Below are 22773 nucleotides of genomic sequence, written 5' to 3' on the forward strand. Positions count from 1 at the left end.
CTATTGAGAAAAATAAAGTGTGGAAGCTGGTATCTCAACCAAAATCGAAGAAGCCCATTGATGTGAAGTGGATCTATAAGATTAAGACAAATCTAGAAGGCAAGGTGGTCAAGTATAAAGCTAGACTTGTGGCTAGAGGATTTTTATAGAAAGTTGGGATTGACTACAGAGATGTGTTTGCACCAGTTGCTAGAATTGAGACTATTAGAACAGTAGTGGCAATTGCTAGCCTAAAGAATTGGACAATGCACCAACTAGATGTGAAGTGTGCTTTCTTAAATGGTCCGCTTGATGAGGAGGTCTATGTGACTCAGTCACCTAGATTCTCTATAGTTGGCCAAGAGTCAAAGGTTCTCTGGTTGAGAAAAGCTCTTTATGGACTTAAGCAAGCCCCAAGAGCTTGGAACAAGAAAATTGACGGTTTTATGATGAAGATCGGCTTTGATAAGTGTAGTCGTGAGTTTGGAGTCTATGTAAGATCCAAATTAGTAGGTAATATCATTATTGTATGCCTCTATGTGGATGATTTGTTGATCACTGGTGGTAATGAAGGTGAAATAGCAAAACTGTAAAGGGAATTGATGAGTGAGTTTGAAATGAATGATGTGGGGGTCCTATCCTACTTCCTTGGACTTGAATTCAAGAAGACTGAGAGTGGTATTTTGATGCACCAGAGCAAGTATGCAACAGAAATATTGAAGAGATTCAACATGGTTGAATGTAATTCAGTTGCAACACCAACTGACGCAAGTCTTGTACTTGAAAGGGAGGGCAAGGAAGATAAAGTCGATGAAACTGAGTTCAAACATATTGTTGGTTCTCTCAGGTACTTGTGTCATTCAAGACCTGATTTGGAATTTGCTATTGGACTGGTAAGTACATATACGAAAAGACCCAGAATTCCTCATCTCCTAACTGCTAAGAGGATTCTAAGGTTCATAAAAGGGACCATCAATACTGGAATTCTATTTCCAAATAAAGACAACAACAACTCAGAGGAATTAGTGGGATATACTGATGCGGATTGGGGAGGAGACAGAGATGACAGAAAGAGTACTATAGGTTACATATTCATGTATGGTGCAACACCAATATCATGGAGTTCTAAGAAGCAATCCATAGTGGCTTTATCAACATGTGAAGCTAAGTATGTTCCAGCTACAATGAGTGCTTGCCAAGCTGTCTCGTTGGACACATTATTACAAGAATTAAAAATCAAGGAAAGTGATGGAGTGAAGCTTTTTGTGGATAATAAGTAAGCTATAAGCTTGTCAAAGAATCCAACCTCTCATGGTAGAAGCAAAGACATAGAAACAAGGTTTCACTATCTTAGGGATCAAGTGAACAAAGAGAAACTGAAAGTGGAGTACTGCTGCACATTTGATCAACTTGTTGATATTTTAATCAAACCCCTCAAAGGGGAGAGGTTTAAAATGTAAGGGACAAAATTGACTTGATGAACCTAGGAGATCAGAATTAAGGGAGGGTGTGAGAGTTTAATTCTGTTTTGTATGGTGTAGATTTGATTGTACATTGAATATAAGAGAGTAACATAATTTTAAAATTTTGTTATAAGTGCCTAGCCTAAGTGTGAAGGATTGTTGCTCTATTTTGCTTGTATAAAAGGACATACATACATCTTAATAAGTAGTGTTTTTTCATTCTATCATTTTTCTGTCTTTGGTGCTATTCCTAGTGTGTAGGTGTGCAATTCTTTGCTTGAAACAGTGAGTAATACACGAGTGAATGTGTGAGTGAGTGAATTGCATCTCTTGCAATTGAGTGAGGAACAATGTGTGTTCCAACATAAAACAATTTGCATAAGGAGATAATCAAATATTGATTATTCCATTAAATAAATAATTTGTCTACATGTGAATGTAAAGTCTTACATCATTACGTCAATCCTTCGGGTTATCCAAGTCCACTCTTTAGCAACTTTTACCATTAATTAATTATTAACTATTTATTTATTATTAATTAATTATCAATAGTATTTACTTGTTAAAAATTTATTTATTAATTTAATAATTATTATTAATTGATCACTCCCTCTATTTCATTATAATTGTGGTCTTAGGTTCTTTTATACATAAAAACAATAATAAACGTATGAAAGAGAATAACAGTTTTATAAAATTAACCTGTTGCGACTTCAGGTCCACAAGCATCGTTAGGGTCCCTGTATCCGAGGAGTTGTCCACTCAAGTGCTTAATGACTACCACGGTTTTATCCTTAATAAAAGGTGCCTCAGCGAGTTGAGAGGAGATGGTGTTCACAAATGACCCATAACCTCGACTCCTAAGCAATATGGGACTTTGTGGTTATCAAAACAAGCCCTCTGGTTGAGATTAAGGGTCAAGAGTGACATAGGCCCTCCTTCTAGCGTCAATGTGTTGACCTCAAGTCCACGAACATTGTTATAGTCCCTTATTTGGCGCTCACCATAAGGTCAAGGAGAATTTTTCCTTCAGCCATATAGACCAAATGGTAGCTACCAGAAAAGGTGGTCATAGTTCATTTGTGAGATCAACAATTGTAGAGACCTCGAAGATGCAAGAAGTTCAAGCACAGATGGAACAATTACGTAAGTAAAATGAAGTTGATTTAGAAGCGTTGAGACAAAAACATGAGATAGAACTACATTACTTACGAGTGGAAAATGCAACTTTCAGAGAGCAACTTGCTACTCATCATCCACCACCACCAACATCTTCCCACTCTTCATCCTATCAAACACCTACTCATGTTGAAACTAGACACAATGATAATCACACTCAATTCTCATCCCATAATACCCAAAAAGAAACAACAATCCATTCTAGACTTAGAACTCTCACCCTAAACAATGATGCAGTTAGACTACACCCATTTGTGAATGGATTTATGGATATACCTCTACCCATAACCTGAAAATCATTGAATATTGAAATATATGATGGTACATCAGATCTAGATGAGCACCTCCATGCATTCACAACTCAGGTAAATTTATACTATAACGATGATGTTGTGTTATGCAAGGTTTTCCCCATTTCTTTGAAATGATCAACATCGACATGGTACAAATGTCTTCCTCTGAGATCAATTGATTCTTTTATAGCACTAGCAAATCGTTTTGGAGCACAATATGAGACTGGTCTTCCTCATCATACAACATCTATGAAACTAATTGATTTATATCAATCCAATGAAAAATCTTTGTAGTCATTCATGGAAAGATATGCAACCATCTCAATTAAAATCAAAGATCTTGGTTCTGGTGTCACTCTGCATTCAATGATAATTGCTTTGAAACTAGTACCATTTGCAGACAACCTTTGTAGAACATAACCTAAAGACTTGGACGAGTTGAGAGAAACAACATTATGACACATTCAAATGGAAGAATTATAAGAATTCTGCATGACAAGTTCAAACCTGTCCAAGACAAGTCTTTCAAAAGATCTGCCACCAGATTACCGAAATACAATTGCTACACACCATTAAACATCATCAGAGCATGTTTACTGGATGAAGCATTTAATGCAGAAATCTTGTCTCTACCTCCTCCAACCAGGTTAGTTAACTCAACAAACAAGTCAAAACAATCTTTTTCCAATCATAATTATGGCCACACCACCGAGGAATGTGTCTTCCTTAAGAACAAAATTGAAGAATTGGTAAAAGAAAAATCCCTCAACAACTATATCGACAGCCCTAACAACAATAGGGGTGGTTATAAAAGCGGTCAAGAATGAAATAATCAAGTTGAAAGATAGGAGCAAGTAAAAGCCAAACCAGAGCAAAGCAATCAAATAATAGGAGGATAACGAGACAGATGAGGTGTTATCAATACCATTTTTGGTGAATTTTTAGGTGAAGGTAGCTAGAAATCAACCCGTAAAAGATACTTATGAGCCATTAAGAATGTAAACCATGTTCAAGGAGCATCACACACCAAAAAATCACTTCCTCCAATAGCCTTCACAGATGAAGACTTTGTAGGAGTTGATCCAGAGCAGGATGATCCAATGGTGATCACAGTTCGAATTACAAATTGGGACGTGAGACAAGTCTTGATAGATGGAAGGAGTTCTGCTGACATCCTTTTTCTTGTACACTTTTAAAAGGTTAGACATCTCACCAAAACTAATTAAACCCCATCTAGAGCCTTTAATCAATTTTGTAGGAGGACAAGTTCGCACTAATGGTGTTATAGAACTCGAAACCACCTTTGGAGTAGGGAAATTGTTTAGGACATTACTCGTCCAATATGTCCTTATAGATGCAAACACATCCTACAACATACTTATTGGATGAACTTCTCTAAATGTTTTGAGAGCCATTGTCTCCACCCCGCATCTCACCATGAAATTTCCCAACCCAAAAGGTAATATTGTTATGTTAACAGTTTGGCAAGTGTACCAAATGTCCAAGTAGTAAAGACTCGGAAGTCCGAGTGTTGATTTCCACAAGGACTTTGTTTTGTACTTGTATAGGATAATTTCCAATTTATAAGAGAAAAAGATAAGATGAGGTATAAAAGATGAATTTAAAAGAACAGGACAATGAATATTAGATATTAATAGAAAACAAAAGAAATAATAGGGAGTTCAATGAAATGGGAATGTTAGGACCTAGCATGCCTTATTTGCCGAAGATGTATTATTTGATATTTTTCTCTACCAATCAGGTGGATTTTTCCTACCCACATCTATTAGAATACTTGAACCTGATGTCTTACGATGACAAGCTTATTTTACCTATCTATCTCCCAAATGTCTTTGCAAAGATTCAATAGATAAAATCCATGAAGTTCTAATTCTAGATGCTTGCTTTGATGCATGGGCATAATGCAATCACTCTATGTCTAGTAATGATTTTATTAAGATACCCATTCCTTTTAGTTCTATTAGAAATTACCCTCTGTCGAGCGACTAATTTCTAAAAAAGATGCATGCAAGACCTTCCTTGTATTTCTATTAAGGATTACCCTCTGTCGAGCACCTAACCCCCAAATATGATCCAAGGATGAATGATATATGAAATTAAAATAAGAAAAAATAATAGGAAAGAAAACACCTATTTGCATTGATAGATATGAAGTGTATAATACATCTTTTGGTTTTTTAGGCCTGCCAGACCCTAACTAAGGGTTTAGCCTCTTATAACCAAAAGGAGTCTTACACTTGAAAAGGGGTTTAGAATATGATGGAAGAGAAGGGATGGAAAAAAAGAATAGAAAATGATGGAAGAGAAGGGATGGAAAAAAGAATTAGAGTGCTCTGAGACTCGGTGTGTCTTTTCTCTTTGGCTTGACTCTTTTTTTATAGCTGCTGGAGTGGACTTGGGCTTGACTCCCATTTTATAGTTGCTAGAGTGGACTTGGGCCTGATGCCAAAATCTTCCTTATTTATATTTTTTATATCTTCTGGATCTTTGTTGTTTTTAATCCCTCCTTTTCATATATGCAAGCCATAAATAAGAAAAATATCAATTCCTAATATTTAAGCCAAAAATAAATGCTTAATAAATATTTTTAATATATTTTTATTATAAAAATAACTCATATTTAGTAGATATCATGTTACTATATAACCAAATTTGAAGGAAGCACGAGAATGTTATGCCAAAAGTATCCTAGTCAAACCCCACAACCTTATCTCTAACAAGTATGCGAGGATTGCAAACATTGATAACATAGAAGACTTGAAACTAATTAATTGGGTGGACTTTAACCTAAGATCAAATGAAGAAGACAGAAGGCCGACACCAATTGAAGAATTAACTTTTTTCAACTCGAGAAACAATCTCAATAGTGCATGAAGATCGGGAAATAAATTGATGTAGATCTTCGAAGAAAAATAGAGGACCTGTTAAAATAAAATGTTGATTTGTTCGCATAAAGTGCAGTTAACTTGTCAGGCGTCAATCCTAATTTCATTTGTCACAAACTTTCTATCTCCTCTAAAGCCAAACCTATAGCTCAAAGAAAAAGGAAACTTGGAGAAGAAATAAGACAAGTTGTTCAAAAAGAATCTGAGAAGCTTATCAAAGCCGATTTCATTAGAGAAATTGAATACTTCACTTGGCTGTCTAATGTAGTGATGGTGAAGAAATCCAATGGTAAATGGAGAACGTGTGTTGATTACATAGATCTAAACAAAACCTTCCGAAAGGATGCATACCCACTACCCAACATTGACAAACTTTTTGATGGTGCTTGCGAAAATCAAATGTTGAGTTTCCTTGATGCTTATTTGAGCTACAACCAAATCAAAATGTAACCACCTAATAAAGGCAAAACAACATTCATCACTGCAGATGCAAACTTCTATTACAAAGTCATGCCATTTGGACTGAAAAGAGCAACCTATCAAAGGTTAATGGACAAAGTTTTCAAAAACTTGTTGGGAAAAAATATCGAAGTGTATCTTAACAATATGGTAGTCAAACCATCAAACCCAAATGATCATCCAAAATATGTAGCTGAAATCTTTGCAGAGCTAAGGAAACATAACATGCGACTCAACCCAAAGATGCACTTTTGGAGTAGGGGGAGGAAAATTCTTAGGTTTCATGATCACCTGCAGAGGCATTGAAGCCAACTCAGACAAGTATGAAGTTGTAATCACCATGAGGAGTCCACATAATTTAAAGGAGGTACAAAAGTTAACAGGCGGGTTAGCATCCTTGTCCTATTTTTTTTTCCAAAAATAGAAAGGAAAAAAAAAGCAAAGCCTTTCTTCAAGTAACTGAAGTAGCCAAAAGATTTTCAATGAAGTAAGCAGTGCAAAAAGATGTTTTCTGACTTCAAGACATTTCTTGCAACTACACCGATTCTTACTCAGCCAACACCTGGAGCTAAATTGCTATTATACCTAGCTATCTCATACTCAATAATAAGCTTAGCTCTTTTTCAAGAAGAAGGTAAAAAGCAAAAGTCGATCTACTACACTAGTAGAGTTCTCCAAGGAGCCTAAAAAAGGTACCAGATGATTAAAAAGATTTCTTTAGAACTGATTACCTCGGCAAGAAGGCTTAGACCATATTTCCAAAGCCATCAAATCAAAGTAAAAACTTATCATCCCCTCAAACAAGTCATAAGAAAACCTGAGATTGCGAGTATAATGGTAGCATGGTCAGTCGAACTCTTTAAGTTCAATTTGAAGTTCGAACTAAGAGGTCCTATCAAAAGGGAGTGCTTAGTCGACTTCATGGTTGAACTCCCTTCTAGTGAAAGTGACAATGAAGGTTGGTAGACATTGTACGCTGATAAAGCTTCAAACAACAAAGTTAGTGGTGCTAGAGTTACTTTGAAGGACCACATGATATCTCAATAGAACAATCATTGAAGTTTGATTGGAAAGCTTCAAAAAATCAAGCTGAATATGAAGCCCTTATTGCAAGTCTAAAGTTAGCAATAGAGGTTGATGTCAAAAAATTAAAGTGTAAACGATTCCCAACTCAACATCGAGTAGGTCAACAAATTTTTCCAAGTCAGAGAAGCACAAATGCACAAATATTATCATTTGATTAAGACGCTATTAGAACACTTTGAAAACTATGTACTCATACATGTTGATAGAGAGAAGAATGATCGAGCTGATGCTTTAGTTCACCTTGCCAAAACTAAAAAGACAGGTCAACATAGAACTTTCATTCAGGAAACTTTAAAAGCACCCCACACAGGCATAGTTCAAATCCTATTCGATCAAGTTGTTCAAAGTGGTTGGATGATGTCTCCAATATGGACTTACCTTATCAACAATATCTTACATTCAGAAGAAATGGAAGCTTTGAAGGTAAAACTCAAAGCCTTTCACTATATTATCATAAACAATGAAATGTCTAGAAGGGGAATAGCAAGGCCTCTATTGAATTGTATTAGTTAAGATTAAAAAGAGTATATCATGGATGAGGAGCATAGAGGAATCTATGGAATGCATATAGAAGGCAGGAGCATGGTAATGCGAGTTATACGTGTTGGGTACTGTTGGCCAACAATCTGAGTAGATTATGCTGAGTACATCAAGAAATTTAAAAGAATGTAAAAAATTCAGAAATATTCAGCATGCACCCGTTGAGGAACTTCATAGCATCACATCTCCTTGGTCTTTTGCCATGTATGGAATGGACATACTTGGTCCATTTCTAGTGGCTAAAGGTCAAACTAAATTCCTCTTTGTTGCTATAGACTACTTCACCAAATGGGTAGAAGAGAAACCTCTGACAATAATCACAACCCAGAAAGTACAAAAATTTATTAGGAAGAGCATAATTTGAAAACATGGCTTACCTTAAGTCATTGTAATTGACAATAGGAGACAATTCACTAAAAAAAGGTTATGAAGAGTTCCTCAAGCAACTCATAGTGAAACATCTTGCATCATTGGTTGAACACCCTCAAATGAAGGGGTAGGCTAAAACGGCTAACAAAGTTATATTTACCGAGTTAAGAAAGTGATTATCAAAAACACCAAAAGGACTCAGGGTTGAAGAACTTCCATGCATACTTTGGGGCTATCGCTGTACTCTTCATTCATGCTGACGTATAGCACTAATGCCATGATTCCAGTAGAGATCGGTGAACCCTCACTTAAAAGGATTATGTCTAATGCAGTTGACAACACCGAAGCTCTAATAGTAGATTTGAACATGGGGGAAGAAGTAAAAAATAAAGCAAAAATTTTAGATGAAGCATACAAAAGAAGAGTAAACAAGAAATAAAACTCCAAACTGCAAAGAAGGAATTTCATTGTGTGCGATCTGGTTTGCAGAATGAGAGGAGAAGCTCATAAATACCTCTCAGAAGGAAAGCTTGCACCAAATTGGGAAGGTCCATTCTGAGTAGTTGAGTCACTGCAAAATGGGGCATACAAACTTGAAAATCTGGCAAGAAAGGTCATTCCCAAAACCTGGAGTGCCACTCATTTAAAGCCCAATTACTGTTAAATCCAGGTGGTGTACTCTTTTTCCTACTTCAGTCTTTTTTCACAAATGTAAAAATATAAGGGTTTTGGTTGAAGAAGTTTTAATGAGGCACACCTAAGTATAAATGTAAAAGGATTATCTGACATGTACATGTTGGTTAAGATCTGAATTATCAATGAAATCCTTTTACATTTAACATTAGATATGATCTACATAATTCCATATTTACATAATTCAGATTTGTATCCAAACTAAATATGAAGAGGTTTTAACAAGGCACGCCCAATCTCATTGTGTTATCTTATAATCCTACTACATAATTCCATATTTACATAATTCTAAACTTGATATTATTCTATACTTAAAGTAAAAGGTCATATTCGAACCTTACTTAAGCTTTTTCTAGCAACTCCCCAAAGGTCATATCCGAACCTTACTTGAGCTTTTTTCAAGCATATTACTTTAGCTTCGTTTATCTTTCTTTAACTTGATTTCATCTTCAGTTTATGCAAGTTTACATTGTGCTTTCACTGCAACTTGATATAGTCATATTATAACTCAAAAATCTCAAAAAAATAGTACTGAATAACATGTCATTTCATTCATTGATAAACACATATAAAACCCAACCTACACTTTAACAAAATGCAAAACACAATATAAAAAAACACACGAACAACAAACTAATTAACAACTTTTGAGTCTACTTGATTCTTCTTCTTCTTCTTTTTCTTCTTCTTCAAAACAAAGTTGAGATTCTCTAACAATCTCACCATCCACTACATCACAATTCGCATCAAGTATTTTATAATCAAAATCTAGAAGTAGCACAACCACTTGACATTGAGCCTTTTTGAAATAACATTTCCTTAACTTCTTCTAACTCAGTAACCAAATTAGACTTAATATCTTATTTGTTCTGCAACTCACTCTCCAAAGTTGCAATAGTCTTTTTCAGGTTGGCAAGTTCCTCATCAGCATATATTAGTTTATCTTAAGCAGTCTTATTTTCTTCCTCTATAGTTTTACTTTTGTATTGTTCGATAGCAAGCTCTGATGATAGCCCATCAAGTTTAGTATTAACATCCATAACATCTTTCTCAATGTGATAACTCGGGTACTCAAAGCCTCATTTTCCTCAGACTTAGCAGATAATGAAAAAAACATGCTTATCTATATCTATTTGTAACTTAGTTGCTAACTCTTTACTTTTAGCTAGAGCCACTCCAAGTTGTTTAGTTTTACTAACCTCAACTTTCATGGTCTTCAAATGCTCATACATTGCTTTGAATCTTTCATCAACACTAGCAACTGTTTTGTTCCAATGTTAAACTGTAGCAAGAGCTTGGCCAAGGAAAATATTAGTTGTATCTAAACTCTCCACTAGTCCAACATAGTTCATCGTATCCCAATCATTTTGACTTAAAAAGGCAAAGGATTGGATGAATTATGGACCAGTCAACTCAACATTCCAAAGAAAAATAATATTTGGAGCAACCAAAACATGATTTAGCTGGCACAACTTGCCTTGATGATAACGAAGAATGGATTTATTGGTATGATCCCTACGCTGAGTAGCCAAAGTGGGACCACTTCGATTGCTTCCTTAAGCAAAAAAGGTCGTCTTTTTACTAATCTCTTGCTCCTTTTTCAATTGCTCATTTTCTTTCTCTAGCTCGTTTTCTTCATTTTGCTTTTTTTTTCTCTTCTTCTTTTTCCTTCTCCTTTTTCTTTCTCGGACTCCATCTTTTTTCTTTTCTCCACATCAGGTTGCACATTTTGAACAGTCAAATCAATTATTTGATCTTGTTGAACAAGTTTGATACCAACAACAACATCATCTGTAGTATAGTCACTACCACCAAGAGGTTTGGATACTCCTCCCAAATTGGTTATGGAGGAATCTTCAACTTTATTTCTTTTCTTTTGCTTACTGAGATCCAACACAGGGTTTGCTTGGTTATCGATAACCAAGGCCCTCAAACTCTTATAATTGTAGCCCTTCATCACTTTTGCATATAGATAAAGCAAATTGGTTATAACTCATTAAACATTTTAACAAAACAACACTACAAATACTCACAACTAAAAATGAATTTGCAAGATATTTCACAAGGTCGTTCTCCTATAATCTTAATATCTTTAGTTTCCTATGGTGACAACACTTGATGAAGGAGAAATTTGAATTTGAATGGGAAATGTTTCCAGTAGAAAGGAAATTTGGGAGTTTTTTCATCCTTTTTGAAAAATAACTCTTCGAGTCTCTACACTCAGGGTTAGGATGAACTCAGAAGAAGTTAGATTTGAAATTCCTCCATTATTGATTATATATCAGGAACAATTTCCCAAATTTATGAGCATTCAAGGAAGCCCAACCAATCTTAACTCCATAAAGGACGATTTGCAAACTTCTGGAAAGAATTTGGAAAGATCACAAAAAGGCCCAACTATTAGGGTGGAATTGAACAAGAGCAACATTCAAGGTGCTTAATATTTCACATTCAAAATCCATAAAGGGAAGTTGAACATGCAACTCTTTAAATACATCTTCATATAAAATATATGAAGTCAAATCATTTTTAAAAGCTTTTAGAAACACACACTCATCTGGACTACAAGGCTCCACAAATAACAACTCAAAATCATTAGAAATCATCATATCGACTTCTTTCTTAAGAACTACAATTGATTAACAAGTAGAATAAGAATTGACCTCCCCAAATACCTACTCATACCCAGGAATGGTAACAAGAGAAAAAATATCTTTCTTATTCTTCCTAACCTTTTTTATCCCCAAAATTTTTTATCTTGTTTTGGTTTTTTCCTTTTTCATGAGATTTTTTGGAAACTCTTTTTCTTATCTTACTCACTCACTTATTTAGTAACTTCAACACCATCCTCATATTCACTATTCTAAACATCAAGTTGATCATTGTGGGCATCCCAATTCATATTCCTTTATTCATTAACAACCCTATCATCTCCCATTAACTCTCATTTCTTCAAAATCAGGAAAAAGAAGTAGAAGATAAAACTTTACCCTCACTATCAAGTTCCCCAATACTCCTGTTAATGTTTTAATTATGTTAAGATTTACGTTGACCAAGTGTAATTGAATCTCAATTGTATTACTGAACCGAATCTCAAGTATTTATGTGTTTTTATATTGGAAAAATAAATATTCAAATTAAAACCTTTCGGATAAAGATATTTTTGTGTTTTATATTTTAAACTACCTAAAACTAAAACTAATCAAAACAAAAAATAAAAGATATATTTTTCTAGAGAGATTAATTTACTGAAAATTTAATAATGGAAATTAAAAGAAAAGGTAAGAAGTTACTTATTAACGCAATAATAATTGTAGACAAAAACAATAACGTTGAGATGCTAAGATTGTACTCGAAATCCCCCTAGTTGCTACAATTCTTCACACTTCTACGTCGTTATATAGTTCATCCCCAATTCAGTAATGTATTTTATCCCTAATCTCTTAGGTGATAGACCCTAAATTACACATCGTGCTCAATCCATTGGCAAACCAACACAAACAATTAGCATTATCATTTAGGAATTAGCAAGGCTTAACCAAGATCATTCTATCCCTAGAGATTACCCCAATTAAGTATCTGATTCAGTTTGGGTTTCAACGAGATTTGCCAAAGTGAACGTCAATTCCTGGAATCATCTATGAGGTGTGCAGGCTCACAAAACATTAAGTATAGAAGGCAAATAATGAACTCAAACAATATATTAATGTCAAAAAATTACATCAAATAAGGCTCAATCCTTTCCTCTGCTGGCTAAGAAAGAAACAAGTCAATCATGAAATACAAGAAGAGAGAAGAGAATAGGGTTTTTCAGTTAATGATGGTGTGTAGAAGTGTGTTTTTTGCTGCTTCCTATGCCTCTCTATTTATAGAATTATAGATGTGTTTAATAGAAACAAATAATCTCCTTAATTTACAAAATAATATCTCTTCAGATGATATAATCTATTTTAATTCTTGCAATTATCTTCCAAGTGATTTTCTTCATTTATGTTTGAGCTATATCTCCATAATTATCTTTGTTTCGAATTAATTCAATTTTTGGATGCACTGTCTTGCACGCTCCTTGTTTAAGCGAGATATCTTCAATAAAATTTCATCTTCTCCTCTGTTTGAGCTAGCTTGAGCAGCCTATACCTCGCTTGAGCGAAGGTACCTTGTAAAATTACCCTATCTCTTTGTATAAACTCACAAAAATAATATTAAAAACTTCTAAAATCATAATTCCTATCTAAAATATATTAAAAACTAAAAACATAACGAATTTGATTCAAAACAAGGCCTAAAGTATACTAAAATATCAAATAATCATCTCAAATTAAATATGAAAATACTATAAATTTGATGTATATCAACTCCTCACCTCTTTACTTGAAAGAGACTTCTGGTGAACAATAGGAGACACATCCCTAGAACCAGAAGGGGAAAACATATTTGAAGAAGGCAGGCTTTTAGAAGTAAAAGGAAAGAAAAATAAAGGGTGTACCTATACTAGATGAGGAGCAAAAACAATTAAGAACAAACACCAACCCATAACTCTGGAAGAAAGGAATGAAGGCCAAAGAGAAGAAAATGAAGAGGACTATGCTTGGAAGAGAGAGGCAATATTTTCCAATGCTGCAAACACTCCTTTATAAGGAGGAATAAAAACCCTTTGATCATTAGTAATGACTCACCATTAAAACTCTTTGTTTTCTTCAACAACCAATAACATCCCATCATCAAAACTCCTCACATCTGAGAATGTTTTGATTCAAGAGCAACCTTGGGAGTAAAAAATAATGTTAGTGTAGCAGGGACGCCACACAACACCAACTCCTTGAATTCGTAATGCCTCCTAAGATTGATGACATTTCCCAAATGACAAGACATCCCAAACAACAAGACAATATAAACCATCAACATCATGACACGTGTCATGAATACGTCAACAATTTTCAAATTACTTTATCAGTCAAAATATGTAATGATGCCTGAAAAAGAAGAAACAATATTGATGTGTACAACACACGATGGTTAAACATGTCAAATTCCCAAAGCTCAATTTAATCTCTCTCGTTTATAATAAACTCAGAGCATAGGAGACTTGTGTATCCTACAAGTCATAAGCTTGACATATACTTAGATAGATATATTAATCGCTCTCGTTCATATTGAACTCAGAGCTTAGAAAATTTGTGTATCATACAGGTCATAAGCTCGACATGTACTCAACATTATGGGTCATAAGCTCAATTATTAATTGGATAGATATCCTATACTTGAGCATGGCCTGACACGATCTTCACCATGAAAGCACACAACGGACCGGTAAGGAGTAGATAATAGAAGGTAACTTCCTGATGAGAATCCTAAAACTACCCAAATACAAGGACCTGTGACTAGGAGTAGGACCAAACAGTCAGTGGATATCCTCTAACAAATGGTAGCAAGCATACTTAGCAAGACCCAAGTGGAGAAGGATGAAGGCCCAAGTGGAGAAAGACGAAGGCCCAAGTGGAGAAGGATGAAGGCCCAAGTAGAGAAGGACGAAGGCCCAGAGGCAGAGGCACTACCAAGAATATTAATTTTTGCTGAAGGACCAGATTAATTTGAAGGCTCATGCCAAATATGTTCTATTTTTTTTTATTTCTAATTATTTTCGTTGTAATTTTGGCCCAAACTGTTTTGAAGGTCCATGTCTATTTTTATCTTTTTGTTCAGATACACTATATGTATTGGTTTTTGTTTTCAATAAAGAAACTTTTTGGCATTTGATAAAATTTGGTGAGAGCTTCTCTCTGGGTTCCTTGTTGAACCAATCTTAGACTTATCAAGGTAATCCTTGTGATACCCTAAATTATTTTCCCTCTTTGGAAATGGCGTCATCCAAAACTTTGTAGTCTATATCAAACAATCCGCTCCTAGTCAAGTTCACATCGCTTCTCCCTCCCCCCCCCCCCCCTCTCACTTAATACATATACTCGACACACCAAAAGAGAGGTATGTTTTTACTCATTCTCATACACATAAATACATCGAGCTTAACTGACTTGATCGTCGGAATTTGATCGTCGGAATTCCTTTTGTAGATATCTCTCTTTATACAATGAAAAAGGAGATCGGATTACTCAATTAGTGAACTTGGTGAGAACACAACCTTATTATCATTAATTCATTTTTAATTTTTGTTGTTTATCATTAATATTACAAAGAATATACTATAAATAAAAATAAATAATTAATATTATATTAAAAAACTAAAATACTGATTATTTTAGGACTTATTTTTTCTTTTTACAATAGGATTATCATTTTCACGGGACAGAGGGAATAAATATAGGAACGGAAGGGACATACACACAAATTAAGAATCTCACTAACTAACAAAAGAGATGTACGTTGCAATCGGTTTCTCCATGTTTCTGAATTTCACATTTTTATATTACGAGAAATTTGCACAATCTGTAAAATTAATTTAAGATGCTACCATGTTTATCAACAACAACAAAATTAAATATGCTACCAGGTGTAAGCTCGAAAGCTCACACAATTTCCGCCCAAAGTATAGTTTCCAGGAAGTTGTAAGGACTTAATAAATGCTAATTAGAATGATTATTCAACACTGATATGCGGTCCGAGTGAAACTGGTAGATGTGATCATCCTTGCTAAACTTTTGCTAATGTGAGGAACTTAATTAAATTTAAAAAGAGGAGTACTTTACATAATCACTTTCTTTGAACGGAGATATATTGATTTCATGATGATATTCGTAAAAACATCTGATAAAAGAAAACAATTATCAGCTAAGGAAAACAGGTGTAAGAAAACCAAAACGGAAAAGATGTTTATAAGAACACGGTAGAATAATAAAAGGAAAACAAAATAATGTTTTATGTGTGAACAAACTAGACCTCTTAAAAAAAAGTGTGAACAAACTAGAACAACGAAATGCGTAAAAAAAAAACAAAAAAAACCCTAGAAGGAAATATTTTGTTTTATTTGATTGTTTCGTGTTAGTGGTATTTTATTTTATTTTTGTCTAACTCACTGGTATTCAGATTTCAGACACCCAGAGTGTCAACTCATGTGACTGACTCTGAAATTCAAATTATATCCCTTAATTTAATATTGTATTATACTTTATTGTTTAATACATTAAAAATAATTCAATTATTGTCATTCACTCCATCCAAACATATTTCGTAATTGGAAAGTATTTCAAAATATTTAAAAACATTATATTCAATTTCAAATATACTTATACGTTTATTAATAATTTTTGGGTTTGACTCACTAGTATTAGAATATTTTTATGTGTTATAGTCGAGTATGGCTATTAAAATTGATATATGTATTTCTTAATATATTATTGATCCTAGTATTAGATTTTATTTTTTTAAGGTCACAAATTAAGTAGAAAAAAAATATTTATTTTAAAGTGATTAAATAATGAGATATTTTGATGGAAAATAGTTAACAACACAATTAGTAAATATTTTATATTAATATCATAGTGACCCAACAAATTTTGATGTATCTTTTTACAAAATTTTAATATAATAATAATTATAAAATTCAAATTCAAAATTATTTATTAAGTTAGAACAGTACTTTATAATTTATGCATGAAATTATTTGATAATAAATTCTTTTATATATATATATATATATATATATATATATATATATATATATATAAACACACTCAATATCATTATGTACGTATTATTAACTATTTCCTCAAATAATTCTCCATAATGGTAGGTTTTTTTAGCGCACTCTGATTTCTTTTGTACTTTTATAATAAACCATTCCTAAATATATTTTTTCCTAAACTATTTATACATTAAATAAATATTACACATTAAAATCTGTTAAACAAAATAGAAACCTTTTGAAACAAGAACATTTTCATGATTAATTTGTTTCCTAAAAATTTCGGTAATGAACTATTGGTTCAAAGTTTTATTATGTAAACAAAATATTGCAAATTTATACTAGAAAAGGTCTGAAAATTAAATGGACTTGAGTATTCAAAATTAGAAATGTAAATTATAAAGTAAAATGGAAAATTATTAATTGAAAAAGTCTTAAATATAATTTTGATCCCAAAAATATAGGATCATTTTGATTTTGATCCTTTAAAAATTTCTTTTATTTTTAGACCTTGTAAAATTTAATATTTTTTATTTTAATCCTTGTTATCAAGTAATAATGCTAACATAACAACCATCAACAATCAGTGACTTGTCATATCATTAAAAAATCTAATAAAATAGTTATGCGTAATTTTTTTAATAAATTATGTTTTAAAACTCGATCAACTAGTCTAGTGTCATCAACTTTTTTAAATAAACAAAAATTTAAAAACATAATTTACTAAATAATTACACATAACTATCATGTCAAATTCTTCACTGGTTTGAAGAGCCACCAGGCTACCAATGTCTCTTTTATATTGAGTTTAGTTAACATTATTACTTGATAATAAAAATGAAAACAAAAAAAATATTTAATTTGACAGGAACTAAAATCAAAAGAAGAATTTTAAAAGGACCCAAAATCAAAATGACCCAATTTTTCATGAACCAACATCATATTTAAGCTTTCAAAAAATATGTTTTCCTCTCTAATATAAATACTATTATATTAAAACTTTATTATTGATATAATGGTTATGTACTTACTTATCATGAGAAATAATTTTACACTATCATTTAATTACAAATCATTATTGATCTAAATTTTACAAAAATTATTATAAAAATTAATCAAGTTATCATACACATCATGATTCAGGATTGAATGTCAATTACATTACATATTTTTTTCTCATATTATCAAAGGACTCCCTTAGGGATAAGACTTTTTTTTATTGTATTAAAACACTTATATGCAATTCATATATTACAATATAATTTAATAAATTTAACTTTATTTATAAAACTCAGATTCATTAATTAATATGGAATATAATATACAAAATAAGTTTATAAAATCTGTTAAGTTGGTTTCTTTTTTTCACGAATTGTAATGCCATCTTCACATTTCACAACTTTTCTTTATCCAAGAGAAAGATATATCAAGAAGTTTATATATAATTCATGGTACTTATTCTACTAACGGAAGTAAATCTCGTTGATATTCACATGTCACAATCATAAATGAAAATGTTAACGGTTTAAATTTTTATATGACATAAACACTTATTTCATCACCCAAAACTCCAATCCGCGTCTTATTAAAAATGTTCTATTCAATCCTATTTCCACCCAAATATTTTCAAGTGTAATAGAGGTTGAAGAAGAAAAAAAAATACTTCTAACAACAGCTAGCCTCTTTGAATTGTTTTGTTCATATTAGTTTTTCTAGTGGTGAATTCTTTATAAAAGTTTTATAATAAAACATAATTATTATTTCAAATAATGAACTATTCTTTCAATTATTTCCTAATTTGTTTTATATCCAGATAAAAAAATAGAAATCGTAGCTGTTAGACATCATTAACCTATATAGTTCTTAAAATTAAGTGATTAAACATAAATGATTAATGTGTTAAAGTTTAGATTGAATCGTTTGGATAATATCTTAATTTGATTGTTGACGAAAATAATTATTAATCAAATTTTATTTATTTTTCGATCAAATCTTAAATTAGTTAAGATTTTTTTTTCCCTAATGAATTGAAGGAGTAAAACAAAAAATATATTCTTCATAAAAAAAACCCTATATAGTAAGATTTAATTGCCCAACGAAAACACTTATTACAGACACTATAAAAACTGTTATATACGAAAGAAGAAGCCTTGAGTTTGCTTTCATATGAACATTTTTTTTGGTGAAAATATAAACTAACATATTATGATGTACTACTATCATTTTATTTTTACTTTAGTCCTATACTATTTATATTAACCATTCGTTTTTTTATTAAGAAAAGTTATACCGAAGAAGATATGTTAACATATGGCTTTTATTTTAGTGAAAATAAAATATATAGTAACACAAAATCGAGGGTAAGACTTCAAAATATTGCCTAATAATAATCATAAAGGATCTCATTCTACGTCAAAAACTAATAAACAAGTTTTTTATTTTCACACAAAATTATATCTAAAAACATTTATCCATAAATCACTGATCTAGCTTAGGGTCCTAAAAAAACTAGACTTTAATTGTTTTTCTTTTTTTTAATGTCTAACTAAATTTTCTCTTTTGCCATTTTTATGACAGTATAATATTTAAGGCAACACTGGAATAGTGGAATTTAAAATCATGATTCATTCATCTAGCTAGTTCATGTATTTAACAGTACATATACAGAAAGAGACAAGAAACATACATAACTAAGTCAGATAAATGCAAGAATTTGGTTATATAAAAAAGCATATTTTTCTGACAAGTACCTCAAGATCTCACTGAGAATTTGTCTCATTCATATAGCCAGATCTAGAGTACTGGCCATTTTCCCTTGTTCATCACATCGATCTTGTTGTGCTTCCTTGATCAACCTGCTGATAGGATTATTAGAGGATGAGGATTGAGAGCACAATGAGAGTGATAGGTTTGTGCTATCAACTTCATGGTTCTTTAATGTTCCTTCTTCAGCATCATCAATCTTTGAGTTTAGTTTTAGTGACAGATCCAAATCTAGGGTTGTATCTGAAGCCTTCCTTTTCAGTGTCTTCAATTCTGGAGGATTTGTTGTTGGATTTATAGGCATGGTATTTTTTTGTGCTCTTTGTTGCAAAATATTGATTGGTGGTATGTGATCAACGTGGCTTAATCGTGCGCGTGCGCTTAGAGAGTCATGAGCACCAAATGAGAGAAACTCATCTTTTGGTTCACGGATTTTGCTTTGTTCACCAAAAATGGATGAACCTTCCCGAGAAATTGCATTAGACCAATCGAAAGGTCTTTGTAACAGTTTTTCGTAGACACCAAAAGAAGCATCCCCGAGTCCATAACTACAAGAGAAGAAAGAACATTTAAATGGATGCAATAAATTACACATTATGTTTAACTTATTTTAAAGAAATAATAATTGTTTTTTAATTAGCTTAATTCTTGAAAGAGCTTTGAAATAAGAACAAGTTATATCTAAAAATAATTGTTTTTGAGAGAATTTGAAGCAAACCATGGATAATTATTTGTGTAGCTGAAGGATGAACTTTGACTCGGATTATACCCTTGAAGCATTGAAAGTTGGCTAATATTATAAATATTTTTGTCTCCAATTTCAACAAGATTATTGTAATCAGCAAATACTGTCATAGACATATACAATCAAGTTGTATTCGTCAGGAATATTTGTAATTAGAAACCCTAATCAAGTACTATTTGATATTGAAAAGTTTATAATGAAGAACATCTCGTACCTTGATTTCGGTCATCCACCTTTTTGCTCCTAAACATCTAGCAAAAAGAAACGGGAAAGAAAAGAAATAAACCATGCTGGGCCACGCTAGGTAAACCATATCTTAAATAATTTATTTGCAAAAATAAAATTAAAAACAATAAAAAAAAAAAAAAAGAGTCAAGTCTGGGTAATAATTATCTAATAAATACCTGTAAATGACTCTTGACATGGGCAATACTCAAACCTTTGACGTTCATCAATTGAAGAACCAACTTTGGTGTTGCTCCTATACCGAAAATAAAATCAATATTAAAAAGCAAACAAAGCACTAAATTAAACATGAAATTTTGTGAACCAACCTTGCTCGAATTAATGACAAATACGAAATATTGAAAACCAAAATTAAAGCAATTAAAATAATTAAGGAACTCACTCTCTTGTCCTCCAAGTCGTTGAACCGCATGAACAAAGCGAAGATGAAGATCAGGTGTCCACCGAAGCCTTGGCATCTTGGATCTAACATAAGGCCTTATCTTTTTCTCATTCTCTTCCACTGTGCTGTTACTTGAGCTTCCTCCATTGTTTTTTTGCGTACTTTGCTCTTCATTGGCCTCACTTTCACACTCCTCATCTTCATCAATGTTAGAAGGATTTGTCTTTGAACATTGTGAGCCATGTCTTTCTTCCATCTTTGTGTGTACCTTGATTTTTCAAATTTATGCTACTATTTTCTTGAAAATTTGGACTACAAGACAAAATTAAATAAAATAATAAACAGTATTGTGTGGATAAATTATAGGTCAATTACTGAAATCAAAGTCACTAATTGAAGAAAGGAATAATTGGGGAGTGAGGATTTTGAGAAGTCTTTTCATATGCTTCTTTTCCTATTGCTCATCCTCCTCCATAATTGGAAAAAAAATAAAAATAAAAATAAAAGTTAAATGTTGATCCTAGAAACATGAACGTTGCATAATCGATGACAAGTCGTACACCTCTAGATATGTGATGCGATAAGGTTAAAATCCCTACAGCGATCTTCAAATGGAATTTAGAGCTCCTTGTTTAGCTAGCTTTCTCTCTCTTCAGTCAATGCCTGTGAGACGAGTAAACGATAATATGGTTTCATACCGTGGCCATGTTGATGTATATATGTTTTTAAATCTGCATGGACATCAATGAAAGGAATATCTTTAATTTTCAATGTGAATACAATATTTTTTTTGTTCCCACTTGAATAAGGAAACTTTTATCTGACAATTAATAGAGTATGATTGTAATAAAAATGAACTGTTGACACTTAATTTAGTATTATATGCCAGTGGACCATAAGTCTGACATTCACACAAATATTTTGTTTTTAGGAAATTAGAAACATGGGTTTGATTTTTGGATTTATGTTTTACGTACTCTGTCAAGCACATTTTATATTATAAAGAGAGTAGAACTAATTAGACTTTATTAGTATGACTCACTAAATTTATTTAATAATTAAGGTCCTGTGTTAAAAAAACGTCAACAAATATTTCTAGCAAATATTTTTCTAATTAAACTAACTTTTTTTTTGCATACTTTCATATTTTAATGAGATAGCATGATTGTAATTTTTTAATCACTATAAAATTAGTACGAAATATTTGTTATTTTATCCATGATCATCTTCATTATAAAACTTAGTTATCCTCTTTAGTGAAATATTGATGTGTAAAATATGTTTACTCAAGACAAGCTAGTCTATCCTACCCATAATAACAATGGACCTAAGTCTGAGTATCATATCTAATGGACTAATTTTGTTCCCATAATAATTTAATTTGTAATAAACTAAACAATTTGGATTTAATCAATAGTTGAGAAACATGTTCAATTACCTTGTTGGAAAACAATACTCTTGAGCAATCAAAGACACTGCAATGAACTTATTAGATAAGTCGGCCCAGGGTTATGATTAAATCTTGTCATTGAATTCCCCCAATTATATGTTAATTGAATTCTTAATGTTTATCAAATATTGATTTCTTTTAAGGTTGTTAAAAGGCTTTGGTCAAACACTTCCAACAATATTTCTCTTAATTTACTTCTAATTTGATCAATTAAGAAATAAATTACAAAAAAGCATTAGTGCATAAAGAATGACAATCAAAAATGCCTAAAATGTATTTGGTCAATCATCATTCTAAAGGATTCAGTTGTTTTATAATTCCACCATTCATATGAAATTGATCATAAATGCACAAATAACTAAAATATATATTGATTAATTCTAATAAGAAATTAACCACGTTAGAACAACTTAATTGATAGAATAAAGACAATTTCAATTAATTAAATTAGGATTCATCTGCAAATTATATCATAATCCGAGAAAAGAGAGATTTAGTCAGCCATGGACACATGCAAGCAAAACAATAACCTCATATCATTGAGAAAGATGAGGGAATAAGAAAAATTACAATTAGAATCC

At 32.1% G+C, this 22773-nt stretch overlaps 2 protein-coding genes across 2 annotated transcripts; one reads left to right on the top strand and one right to left on the bottom strand.

Annotated features, from left to right (window-relative positions):
* Positions 1-596: 596 nt before the first annotated feature.
* LOC121174748 (secreted RxLR effector protein 161-like) lies at positions 597-1259 on the top strand. The gene has a single exon (XM_041014689.1). It carries the CDS (start codon positions 597-599, stop codon positions 1257-1259), a length of 663 nt encoding a protein of 220 aa, XP_040870623.1.
* Positions 1260-19201: 17942 nt separating this feature from the next.
* LOC102660246 (two-component response regulator ARR18) lies at positions 19202-21415 on the bottom strand. The gene is made up of 6 exons (XM_006573317.4): positions 21305-21415; positions 20743-21054; positions 20519-20595; positions 20329-20365; positions 20088-20217; positions 19202-19917 (listed from the first exon to the last, which is right to left on the bottom strand). Exons 2-6 carry the CDS (start codon positions 20996-20998, stop codon positions 19386-19388), a joined length of 1032 nt encoding a protein of 343 aa, XP_006573380.1. The 5' UTR covers positions 20999-21054; positions 21305-21415; the 3' UTR covers positions 19202-19385.
* Positions 21416-22773: the final 1358 nt, after the last annotated feature.

Source organism: Glycine max, chromosome 1 (genome assembly GCF_000004515.6).
Source record: "Glycine max cultivar Williams 82 chromosome 1, Glycine_max_v4.0, whole genome shotgun sequence".
NCBI lineage: Eukaryota > Viridiplantae > Streptophyta > Magnoliopsida > Fabales > Fabaceae > Glycine > Glycine max.